The sequence below is a fragment of the Neospora caninum genome, chromosome V, assembly GCF_000208865.1.
Source record: "Neospora caninum Liverpool complete genome, chromosome V".
Taxonomy (NCBI): domain Eukaryota; phylum Apicomplexa; class Conoidasida; order Eucoccidiorida; family Sarcocystidae; genus Neospora; species Neospora caninum.
This window is the reverse complement of record NC_018391.1, coordinates 779,456-791,842: the sequence shown is the minus strand read 5'-3', so window position 1 is coordinate 791,842 and position 12,387 is coordinate 779,456. Positions and strand designations below refer to the sequence as shown.

Here is a 12,387-nt window from a genome sequence, read left to right as displayed (position 1 = left end):
GTGCGTCGGCTGACTTTCTGCCTCCGCTCCTGCCTAGTTCAAAGAAAACATCCATATGTACGTACGTGCGTCAATGAGGGACGAATCAGTGCTCGTTTATTCCTATTGAATGAAGCACACCATGCGTAGGGATGCACGCATATTTGAATGCGTCGGACTGTCTCCTGCACAGATGCCTTTTGTCTCCCGAACATCTCCTCAATGTGTATCGCATGCTGAGGCTTCGGTTCTTACTGGGACTTGTAATGGAAACCTGCGCGGCGTTACCACTGCATGCACCAAAGCAACCCCGCATGCATGGCAAAAACTGCCCATCCCCCTTTTTCCACTTCACGGTAGGCATGGTCTACGCCACGGCTGTGTAGGCTTCCTCATTGTTGTCTACAAAAGAAAGAATTCTCTATTTACATTCTACATGACCACCAACAGAAGAATATGAACAAATATATGAAATGAGACGGGTGTCCGAAAGCCATTGAGGGAAGAGTCGTAGGCACTACACACGACGAAGTAATGCCGAACTGTCTATACTGTGAGCAACTAGGCATCTCGTAATTCACCGTTCCTCTATCTTTCCATACAGGTAATCATCTATACATACAAATATACGCATATATATGCGTTTATACTAATAGGTGCTTATATATATCTGTGCATTTATGGACATAAATCCCCAGGTAGCTACGTATATATATATATATATATATGGAGATGCTTTGAGAGGGTCACGTCACGAAGGACGGACAGCAGTTGCTGAGAAAGTGGAAGGCCTTGTTTGCGAAAATCTTTACGTTGGAAAACAGAAAATCAAAGCCCGCCACAGCCTGGGTGGGACCGCGCCCGAGTGAAGACTGCAACTTCTCTCTCGACGAGAAGACAATCCAACGGCCGGAGAACACGTGGCTCCACGACGCACGGCTCCAAAAGCCTCGAAAACAGAATTCATCTGTGCCGCTGGCATTAGCCGATACACCCGGTGCTCCCTCCCGAAATATGCCAACCAGACATATATATCTGTATATCCTATGCAACGTCCACAACGATATATCTATATAGAGAGATCTGTTGTATACTGTATATGTGTTTTAGGCAAGCGTAGGTGTCAGTGCATGCATCTCTAGCATATATATATATATATAAATCACCGGCGTGGGTGCTGACGTAGCCTTGGGAGAGGCACTTGATTGCTCATCATCCCGCCTTCGACCTTTTCCTTGCGTTCGCCTTCTTTTCTCTCGGGTTTCTAGTCGTATCTGCGCTCCCGGTCATCCTTCGACCTTCCGCGCTCGGATCGGACCTTGTAGTCTCTCTCTGACCGTCCCCTTCGGTCTTTTTCTTCGTCTCTTCGCCAGTCTCGCTCATGCGTGTGGGGCCGCAAACTCGCGCCGTAGTCCTTGTAGCTGCCTCTCGAGGCGCCGCGCTCTGCTCTTCTGGCCGACTCGGAGGTCCCCGGGCCGGCATGGTGCGTCTCCTCGCCTCGTCTTATATTCGGATAAAAAAAGGAAGGGCCGTGGCGGTTGTCGCGTCCTTCCATTTTGGAGCTCGACTCGAACTCCCGACTGCATGCACGTTCTTCCCGCTCCCGGCGCATCGAGCCCTCGAAAACTTCTTTGCTGTCTCCTCGGCTGCTCGCTTCGTAGTCTCTGTCTCTCTCGGCGTGACGACCGCGGTCGCGGCGCGAGCCGCTGCGCGCCTCAGTCGACGCACTCCCGTGCCAGTTCCCGTCTCGCGTGGAGTGCCCGCCGGATCGGCCTTCGTAGTCCGGGAACCTGCACAAGGACGAAAGGAGAGAAATTGCGGGAGTTTGTGTGCCACAGAAGAGTGAGAAAGCGCTCTTGTAGGGACAGCTCGCCACGAGGCGAATAGGGGCAGACCATCGAAAAAACGGACTGTGACCAAAAATCAGGGTTTTGTGACAAAGAGAGAGAGAGGGAAGAGAGAACAATCGTCGAGTTTCTCGCCCGATACACCGGAAAAAAACTCTTCGGGGTGCACGGGGACGGTGCGAAACAGAGACACAGAAACGGTCCTGGCTAGGAACCTCAAGCCGTCGGATGTAATCGCTCCTTTCTGCCCTTCAAGGGTCCTCTCCAGAAAACATTCAAATCTCCATCCGAGCATATTCGCATACATACATGTATATATATATATATATATGTACGGAGAGGTGAGTATTTCGCCCGGTGGAGAAAGAAAGAGAGACATAGAGATGAATTCGTGCAGCCAGAGAGTTCGGTAGTCGGATGGATCCTCGTATGTCCGAGGTCGGAAGAGACACACACCGCAGGGGTCTACGCTACACCTTTGTATAGCTGCGTTCGTGACATGCGACAGTAAGGTTTTTCAAAATAAAGCATCGGAGTGTGAATTCGGCGGAAAATCTGACGAGAAACTGAACATGTTTTGCCTCTATGATGGAAAACCGAGACGGAACTGTCTCCTTTTGTACGAACAAGGGAGACTCGCACCTTTCATTGCCGCCGTAGTAATTCTGGTTTTGGCTCGGCGAACCCGACACTCGAAGCGTCTCGAGTTGTTCGCGCAAAGACGCCACCTCTTGTTGAAGCTGGTCGCGTTCCGCCGTCACGCCCTAGGAAGATTTAAAAAGCACAAATCCCAAAGTTATTTTACCAGAGAGTGAGCCTGCACCCGCGCAGACCGAATCCCGATTTTTCCTTCTCGCAGCTACTCTGCATCCAGGCTCACGCAAGCGCGATTTGGGGTCTTGCGAAAAGAGAAAAAAGCGCACTGAAGCTCGCACGAAAGTCTACGCCTTCGCTGCTTTGCCGAGGTTGCAGTATGCGGCAGAAACAAAGAGCCGGGGAACCACACCGGGCGCTCCTCTCAAAACCTCCACGGCGAACTTCGACAGTCTCTCCTCGCTCGCAACAGAGAGGCACAGTCCGCACCGGCCCGCTTGACTCGGCGCTCCGTACACAGACGCAAATACGCATAGAAGTATGCAAGTGCACGGGCACAGACACCGACTGAATGCACACATCTCCATTTATCCAGATAGACGAACAGAAACAGATTTCAACGCATGCTGCATACACCTATGTATATATATATATATATATATATATGCATGTGTAAAGATAGTTTGCACAAATGACGCTAGATGGGTGACTCTTTTACCCGGCAGGGTCGGAAAAACATGCACGCGTTTTCACTCACTGCCACGGTGGTTGAGAGCTCCTGGAGTTGGAGGGCCATAGTCTCGTTGTCGCGATCCATGTCGCTGTTCAGTTCGCGAAGCTGCCTGAGACCGCATGCATGCGCAAAAACGAGCTTGGCAGGAAGTCCTCAGCCATCCCCAGGGACATATATATATATATATATCCTTCTGCATATTTCTGCATGAAATTTATAGGTTTCGACACATACACTCATAGATGTGTACTCTCTCTCTCTCTCTCTCTCTCTATATATATATATATATATATATATGCGCGACAGCGTATGCATCCAAGTACAAGCACATACATACGTATACATGCACGTATACAAGTATACATTCACGTAGAACTCTGTAGATGTGCACCATGACGCGTCCAGTTGTGAGCTGGTCAGGGCAACAGCGAAGCAGACTTTTCCCGACTTTGTGTCGGGTTCGCATTCTGAACGTCTTTGAGCAAAGTCTGGGCGTTCAAGAGCAAGGCGTTTACCTGAGTTCCCCGCGCAAGAACGCGACATGCTTCTTCAGGCCAGCGACTTCAATCGTCAGAGGCTGCAAATGCGTCTCGGCGAGGGAGCGGCCGAGCTCGTTGTTCTCCTCCTGCAGAGTCTTGCACTTGTTGATCAGCCGCTGACCCATAACACTGCACAGGAAAAGCACATGCAAATACATATATATATATATATATATCTGTATGTATGTAGACACAGACGCATGATGTAACTCCTAATATATATATATATATATATATATACATATGGATGCATTTACACTGATGCACATGCATATGGCTCCCTGTATATTTCGTTCCCGATATATGTTAATGTAGATGTGTGTTAGTACAAGTCGATGCGAGATTTTCGTGCACGGGGAAGGGTGTGAGGACGGCAGAAGTGCAGATTTTAGAGGCTCGTCGGGAACCCGAGAGACGGTGCGCACGCCACGTCCTCGTTAGTCCCCGCTCCACTTGAGAACCTCCGGCTCCGAAACGAGCGTTTGTCGATGGAGACAGCGTCTGAAATGATGTTTTCTGATTTGAGGTACTGTTCTCTCTTGGTTCGCCGCGCGGGGTATCCCGCGCCTTCTGCCTACCTCTGACCGGAGAAGTTCTGAGCGGCCAGCTGTTCCTTTGCGCGCCGGAACAGGGTCTCTGTGTCGAAGAGTTTCTGCCTGAGCGTTTTGATTTCCATGCTCACAGCTGGATCCAGGACGGCAGTTCTCAGCCGATTGTTCACCACGTCGTGGCACGCGCGGTACGCCGTGACATTCGCCCGCGTCTCCGCGAGTTGCGCCTCCAGCGAGGCGATCAGCGACAGCTGCAGATGCTCCCGTTTCTGAGCGCGCGAGCGAAGGAGGCACACGAAGAGACCGAAAGTTAAAGTGGATCAAGGGAGAGGCTAGAGGAAACATGCACAGACTAGAAGGGTATTAGGAGAAGAGAGGTGGGAAGATATACGGAGATTAACGGGGAGAGACTAAGACAGAGGTAAAGGGAGAGATATAAAGAGAACAGCTAAGAGGAAGATGAAGAGAGTCGGGGTAAGGAAACAGCCGAGGGGCGGATTAAGAGGAAGATTAAGAGCGAGCTTATAAGGGTCATATATACTACAGGCAGAGAGAGAGGTACCGAGAGGAGGAGAGACCAAGAGAGAAGAGACAAAAGGGAACGAGACTCGTCTCAGTTTTCTCCTCACCTTGTGCTCTGAGATCACTTGGAGCAGCTGGCCAACAGAGGGGACAGGTGTCTGTTCGAGTGCATCCGCGGAGGCCCCAGCCTCGCTGACTCGAGCCGCGCTGGCGGCTCCACAGTCGGCGTCAACACTGGAGGCCTGCATCATTCCTCTCTCAGTAAAAAAGATAACCCCCTTTCCTTCCTGAACAGAAATCTGAGAAGCTCGAGAGAAGGTTTCGTCTCGGGCGGGAGGGCGCGAAACTGCTCCAGAAAAAAGACCCCGAGAGAGCTGTTGGCGTCGGCGCAGTGTCCAGGGGAGCGTCCCGCAAATGAACGATCTCGCAGCTGAGAGAGCCAGATGAAAAACGAATTCGACGGCTTATACACGAGCACAGAGGCTTGCCCCTGAAGGCCCAGGTGACGAGAGAGAAAGCAATGTCTTCACCTCAGGTGCCCTGTCTTCACAGACCACGAGAGAGAAAATGACAGCGCAAGAGCGGGCGCAAAGAACGTGGCAGAGACACGGAGAAGAAGCACCGCAGAAACGAAACATGAGAGAAGAACGTTTTTGTTGACCGAGTTCCGGAGAGCGTTCAGACTTGTAGTTTTTTTTTCTCAGAGTCGTCCCTCACTGCTTTGTCAAAATCACATCTAACGGTGCGCGGGAGAACACATCCATGAGAGAAGGAGAAAGCTTGAGAGCTCTACCTCGCGAGAGACACATCTCGCCAGCGCCTCACCGATGTCGGAACCAAAAGATATATTTATATGTATATTTATATATTTGTATATATTTGTATATATTTGTATATGTATATATTTGTATATATATATTTGTATATATATATATATATATATATATATATATATATGTATATTTTTAGAAGGTGTCGGATTCCCGAGTTGGTCCGGAGGGTGTGTGGCCTAGAGGTAGACGGGCAAGGAAAGCTAAAACCAGGGAGCAGTGCGGCCAAGAAGAAGAGAGCCTTTTTTCGCCGGCATTTGTGGCGAGTGTCTCTCTCGGAGTTCGATTTTCCTCAGCTTCGCCCGACACGGCCAGGAGGCAGGCGTCGCGTAGCTTCGTCGCCGAAAAGGGAACAGATGCACATCCCTGCCAAGTTCAGTGCAATGCGCCTACCTGGCACAGGAGAACGACACATCAACCGCTCGAAAGAAACCAGAACTGCGACACAAATTTGATTTAAACACGCGAATAAATGAATCATAAAAGACGCAATGGAGAACTCGAGAGGAGCGAGGCGAATGCGCTGCTTCGCTTCTTTTCGGCTTCGTCGAAGACCCGCCAAGACAGCAGGTTCCCCGGAAGTGTTTGCGAGAGAAGAGAATGCGACCGAGAAAGACAAGAAAACAGGAAAGTAGGCAAAGGCGTTTTTCGTCCTCGACAAGAACCGAGGGTGAAAATCTGCTCTTTCGCACAGAAAAAAATGCGCGCATGCATGCGGCCCCCTCACGGCGCCGCTCTTTATACCGAGGGGACAGCTGCGAAAGGGGAGAAAGACGCACGATCTCTTTTCGAGCTCTATTTTTGCGAGCCCTCGTTTTTTTTCTTCGTTGCATCGCCCAGACGCACTCTTTTGCCTTCTTTGGGAAAAGAGAAGATCGGGCAACGGAATCAAACGTCTGAGCCCCCGGTGCCTGTTTCTCGCTGTCTCCGAGTGTCTCCTGCTCACTCCACGCCTCACCGCCCTTCTGTTGTCTCTCTCCTCAGAGCTTCCCGGAATCTTTCTTCAGAGGAGGCAAAGATTCGCCGCCAGCGCGGCATCTTAGGAAAGAACATCCTGGAAAGCAGTCTGCCTGCACGCACTCTCCGGGGTGAGACGTTTCTTCCTTGCGCACCAGAGACAGGAGAGAAGAGAGAGAACGGAGAGAAGAAGGAAGAGAAAAAAAAACCGGAGAGACGGAGGAAGAGAAAAAAAACTGACAGAAGGAGGAAGAGAAAAAACGGAGAGAAGGAGGAAGAGAAAAAACGGAGATAAGAAGGGAGACAGAGAATAGTGAGGTGCGGCTGGCAGTTCTGAGGCATGTGGACGCCGCGTGCTGAACGTCGATGGACAGACATCAGGCGAAAGAGGTAAGTTGTTGAAAACGTTTTCCAGAGGCAGGGAGATGTGCTGCGAGGAGAGGCCATGAGGGCGCGAGTCTTTTCACGGGTCGTAGGCGGAAGAAGAAATGAAAAAATGAACTGGCCGCTGAGAGAGGCTGCGTGAGAGAAGCTGGCTGAGTTCGAAGAAACAAAGAGGAATCGCTAAAAAGTGTGCGCGGCTCCGAGTTGCAATTGCTGTGCGAGATCGGCGGAGAACAAGGCGTCTCCCTCTACAGTCCACAGAACCAGGCTAGGTCAAAACCCAGAAACGCCTGTTTTAGCGGGTTTCTCGCGCTGTGTCTCGGGGCGTTAAAAAAAGGAAAACGAAACTGCGCCCCACTGGGAAAAGAACGCTTGAGACGCTGCCAAGTCCCGCCCGAAGGAACAGAGAGGAGTCTGCTGTATGCCGGGGCGGGGGATCACAAAGCACAGCGAGGAGAGACGCGTTTCTTCTCTCGCAACGGCAGACCGTGGCAGAGACAGGCAACTGCATCCAAAAAAGTCTAAATTCTCTTTTCCTCCTGGACCTTCGTGAAAAAAAGAGCGAGAGCACGCCTGACAAAAGATTTTCCTGCATATAAAACGGGGCCTTAGCGCACTAGAGAGGTCCGAACTCCCGAGGGCGAGGCTGGTGAGTCTCCAGCGCTCTTCAAAAGGAAATGAACGATTGTGTGAAAGACCGTGCTTGGTTCGCAAGCGTCCTGAAGAGCGTCGCCTGCCTGGAAGCGTCGCCACGCGTCTGTAGCGATTGAAAACGCGTGGCCCTAGAAAAGGCGATACGTGCACGGAAACGGTCCAGTCGGTCACCCGCGCCGCGCGCGTGTGCGCGCTCTCCCTGCCTTCAAAGATGCATCCACCCCTCCGAAATTGTCTGTTCCACTTGTACAACCTGCGCGCTCGTCCCACAGGCCGCGCGGCCAACGAACGGGGCGCGTCACTCACTCAAGGAAATGGAGGCTAAAGTCTTGGCGAGGCCAGGGGCGCTCTACCGCGTCGAGCACGACACCCAATTAGCCCAGTAGTAGCCTCAGGAGTTGAACCCATCAAAAGCGCGCATCCTTTGGTGTGTTTCCAGCGACGCGCACACCAGCAACGCAGAGGGACGAGGACATCCAGCGAACGCAGGCGCTGTCTGTTGCGGGCCTCCAAAGCTTTGAAAGCTGCGCCATTGCATAGTTGATTCACCGGCTTCCCTCGGACTAACTCCGGACGAACATCCGAGAAGAAATGTCTTCGACAAGCCAGGAAAAACCCTCGAGGAGGCCAGCGCCTTCCCACGCGCTGCAAGCTGCGATGCTCCAGTGACGACTCTCTTTCATTGCATCCAACTCCAGTGCCTGCACGCAGCCGAAAACAGGAACAGAAACGGGTAAAACACCGCACGACAATCACCTCACCCCACACAGCTAGTTACAAGAACCCATATCTACATATATATATGTATATGCTGGTAAGAAATTAGATACAAACAAACATGCATATATATATATATATATATATATATATATATATATATACATGTAGGGAGGGGAATGCGGGTGTGAACAGAAACAACATATAGACTGGCTGCAGACGGCCAGGATCTGGGTTTTCGCAGCATTGCTTGGACCGTTTTCCGTGAAATAGAAAAAGACGAATCACGGTTTTTCTGTCTGTCCACGCCTGTCAATGTATGAATCCGTACAGGCGGTGATACAGATGCTGCGGCTTTCATTCAAATCGACACTCCTGGGGGCTGTTTTCAGACACATGCCAGCTTCGGAAAAATACAAACGCAACGGGCAGATACACACGCATGTTTCCTTATATATGTATACGCACACGTTTACTTGGGCACATATCCATATATAATGCATATATATATATATATATATATATATATATATATATATATATATATATCTGGATATACGGGTGTGTATACCTGTAAAGTTGGGTCTCTCTATATATTTGGATGCCTGCACGTAGGTGCATGCGTGGCCACGTGTTCACATATGGTCATATGTGTATGTATGTATGTATGTATGTATGTATGTATGTATGTATGTATGTATGTATATGTATGTATGTATGTATGTATATGTATGTATATGTATGTATATGTATGTATATGTATGTATATGTATGTATATGTATGTATATGTATGTGTATGTATGTATGTATGTATGTATGTATATGTATGTATGTATGTATGTATGTATGTATGTATGTATGTGTGTATATGCATGTGTGCGTGGTATTCTTATTTCCACTGGTTGAGGAGCCCGACCTGAGAGATTTCGGCTGCTGTCATTGCAGAGGGGACATCCTGCTTGTTTGCGAACACGAGAAGCGTTGCACCCGCCAAACGCTGAAGAGACGTAATGGCGACACACAGAAAAGAGGTTAGACTCGAAACGTAGCAAACGAAGAGCGCACCCCGCGATGTGCTGCGCCCCTATCCCCCTACTTGGCACGGTGCCCAGCGGCGCGTTTCTCATTTCAGGGCGATTGTCTTCGCGGCCTACTTGGTGGAAACACGTCTGAATTTTCTCAGGCGGAGGTGATGTTCACAAACTTCTGGAAACTTTCCGGGATGACTAGTTTCGACCTTTCCCGCAGCTGCTTGTAAGAATGCCAGTTCCTTTTTCTCTTCTTTCTGCGCGGCTCCACCCTCTCTGCGCGCTCCCAACTCGAGGGGCTGCTCTCCCTTTCACCAAGCCGACAGCCTTCTCTTCGTGTGACCGTCTTGTCTGCAGACCTTCTGCGCTTATATTACTGTAACCCTTTGCGTCTCCGTTTCTGGTCCTCTGCATCCTTTCACCTCTTTGCATCCTTGCCTGCTTTCCCTTCCCAGCGCTTCCACTTTGCATTTGAACCCTTTTCCCTTCGGTTCCATCTGCCCAGTGGATGCCCCTTTCGTCGCTTATCTCCCTGAGACTTCTCTTTGCTTTTTCTTCCGCACCTCCTCCTTCATCAGCTTGTGGAGCTCCTCGCGGCAGACGTCCATCCGAGGCCGGTCGGCCGAATCCACTACCCAGATGACGCCGTCTGTCTCCTCAAAGTAGTTTCGCCAAAACGAACGAATCGTCCTCTGCCCGCCAACGTCCCAAATATTCAACTTGTACCTGCAAACAAAAAGACAGGGGAAAAGTCACCTATCTCGAAAACGCGACTCTCAAAGCTAAAGCTCGCAGAGAACCACACAAGTACACATAGAGGCACGCATGAGCTCCATGCAGACGTATGAACAGATATATGCATAGAGAGAAGAGGCTAAGACACAGAGAGAAGGAAAGAGAGCGATGAATGTCCACACAAGGCACGCACATACACCTTGAAAAGGTCTCTAAATATAGACACTCGGAAGCGAGATCGTGGAGTCAATCGACAGGTCTAACGCCCAATGCATATACGCTTCGTTTTTCCTTGTCTTGAATTGCGTGCCTGCTAAAGTATGTAAAAATATACATTCACATACAGATATATCTAATGCATAAATCTATATATATGTATACATATGCATATATATATATATATACATACATATGTGAATACAGCCAACTAGATATCTATCGATACAGATATAGGCCTGGAAGGTGTCTCCCAAGGCAGTTCGCCTGTGTATCCGCCATTCTTTTTCTGGACGTGGAAGGTTGTATCTCCTTGAAGAGAAAGCATAGGAAAGACTATGCCTTCCTTCTCGCTGCGGTGTCTACCAATTACCCCTGAAACGCGAAGGTGCTAATGGAGAAGCCGAGAGTGGGAGACACTGTGTTCCAGTCTTCGCCATTCATCCGTTTGACAATCGTCGTCTTTCCCGCGTTGTCCAGTCCTCTGCACAGAAAAGAGCGTTCAGCGCTGGCCATGCATGCAGAGAGAGGTGCGAAGAGAGAGACAGCCGGGGTCACGCGACAGAGGTAGACGTTGGCGGAGGCGCCGCCGCGAGGAAAGAAGTCCGAAGGAGACACCAATGACAGGAGAAGGAAAGACTGTCCCTTTGCTCATGACGGCAGACGAGCAACAGCGGCATCGCCGAGCGAGCGAGTTCTCCCTCCGAGTTAAGCCGCTGCCTTTTGCTTCACAGATCCACACATGCTTGGTCAGATTTCACCTTCCCAGCTGCATGGATTGCGGGAAAGACTGTGCGGCCTCGAGAATGGCTGCTGGAATGTCCAGCACTGAGGCACAGACCGAGGTGTACATCCACCGGAAGCAGTCGGGCTCGCCACGGGGGGTCTGTTCCCCTCATCTGTCTCCACCGTTCGAACTCACAACATCAGGAGACGAAGTTCCTTCTCCTTCTGCTTCGTCTTCCTCAAAACCTTGAGCAACACCATGGCGGAGGTCCGATTGACACAGTGGAGTGGAGAGAAGCCGATTTTTCACCACCCACACTTTTGTGGCTATCAGTGTTTATACACTCGCCCGAAGGGAGAAAACGCGCCTTTCTCGATGAAGTTAATAGGCATTGATGCAGGCAGTATTGCACGCCTATGCGTAAAGCGGGAGCTTTCGGGTGTATGCAGAAGGGCATGAAAGGACCACAGATATCCTTCGCTAGTTGACAAAAACATGCTCTCTCGATTTTTACAGTCGCTCCTCCTTTTCCAAGAAGCCAGGCGACCAAGAGGGTAGACGTGCCAGGGGAGGTTCAGTTGCATGTTCTCCCTTCAATGAAAAGACGAGAGACGGATTCCAGTTGCCCAGTGTGCCACAACAAGCCAATGCATACATTCATAGTTACAAAATGTAGCTATATATACCTACAAAGTCTGCACATATTCATGTAACTCTGCATGTATACATGCATCTTCTCTGCTGCTGCGTTGTATGCTTGCAAATTCACATGTATAACTGAATTTTGAATGCGTGTAGGGAAAAACATTTATGCGCGTAGAATGTCCTGTTGCCGCGTGAATGCACGGGGCTTGAGAATTGTTTTGGACGTCGACGTGAAATTGGCAGCTCGTTTGCGAAGAAAGGAAGACGCAGGGAAGATGTGTAAAGAGGAATCTCAGGAACAACTCGAAGGCACAGAAGATGTCGACATGAACACACAGCTTGAAGAACGCCGCGTCGCGTGCCCAAAGGAGGCACACTGGAGACAAGCTGGCCAACCGACGAGAGCGTCGTTAAAGGCACCGGCGCGCAAAAGCGGGCCGGAACCGATGAATTTTACGAGCACGAGAAAGACGCAGGGATCCCTTCAAGATGCGCGTTAGAACTTTTCCCCTCGAAAGGAGCGTCGGCACGGCGCGGAGAACGGTCACACCCACGCGCCTGGGCTGTTCATCTTAGAGGACGGGGGGGCCAGGTGCTCGAGTTGGAGGACAGAAGGCGAGAGAAACGCCACACACACGTGGAGAGAACGCGCTGTCAAATCCTTTCCCTGCATCCTCATTCGGAGAAGTTGAGAACCCTCGCAAAAATCGCACAAAGTGACAGTTTTT

General features: G+C 50.3%; 2 protein-coding genes across 2 annotated transcripts; both read right to left on the bottom strand.

Moving 5' to 3' along the window:
- Positions 1-1,243: 1,243 nt before the first annotated feature.
- Positions 1,244-5,016, bottom strand: NCLIV_013070 (conserved hypothetical protein; the record flags this gene model as incomplete). The annotated part of the gene is made up of 6 exons (XM_003881498.1): positions 1,244-1,769; positions 2,469-2,590; positions 3,178-3,262; positions 3,669-3,821; positions 4,271-4,512; positions 4,873-5,016. The coding sequence occupies 6 exons, from the start codon at positions 5,014-5,016 to the stop codon at positions 1,244-1,246; spliced, it is 1,272 nt and encodes a 423-aa protein (XP_003881547.1).
- Positions 5,017-8,153: 3,137 nt separating this feature from the next.
- NCLIV_0130 (ADP-ribosylation factor domain-containing protein) lies at positions 8,154-11,274 on the bottom strand (the record flags this gene model as incomplete). Its single annotated transcript, XM_003881497.1, has 4 exons — positions 8,154-8,291; positions 9,225-9,305; positions 9,900-10,062; positions 11,210-11,274. 4 exons carry the CDS (start codon positions 11,272-11,274, stop codon positions 8,154-8,156), a joined length of 447 nt encoding a protein of 148 aa, XP_003881546.1.
- Between the last annotated feature and the right edge of the window lie 1,113 nt (positions 11,275-12,387).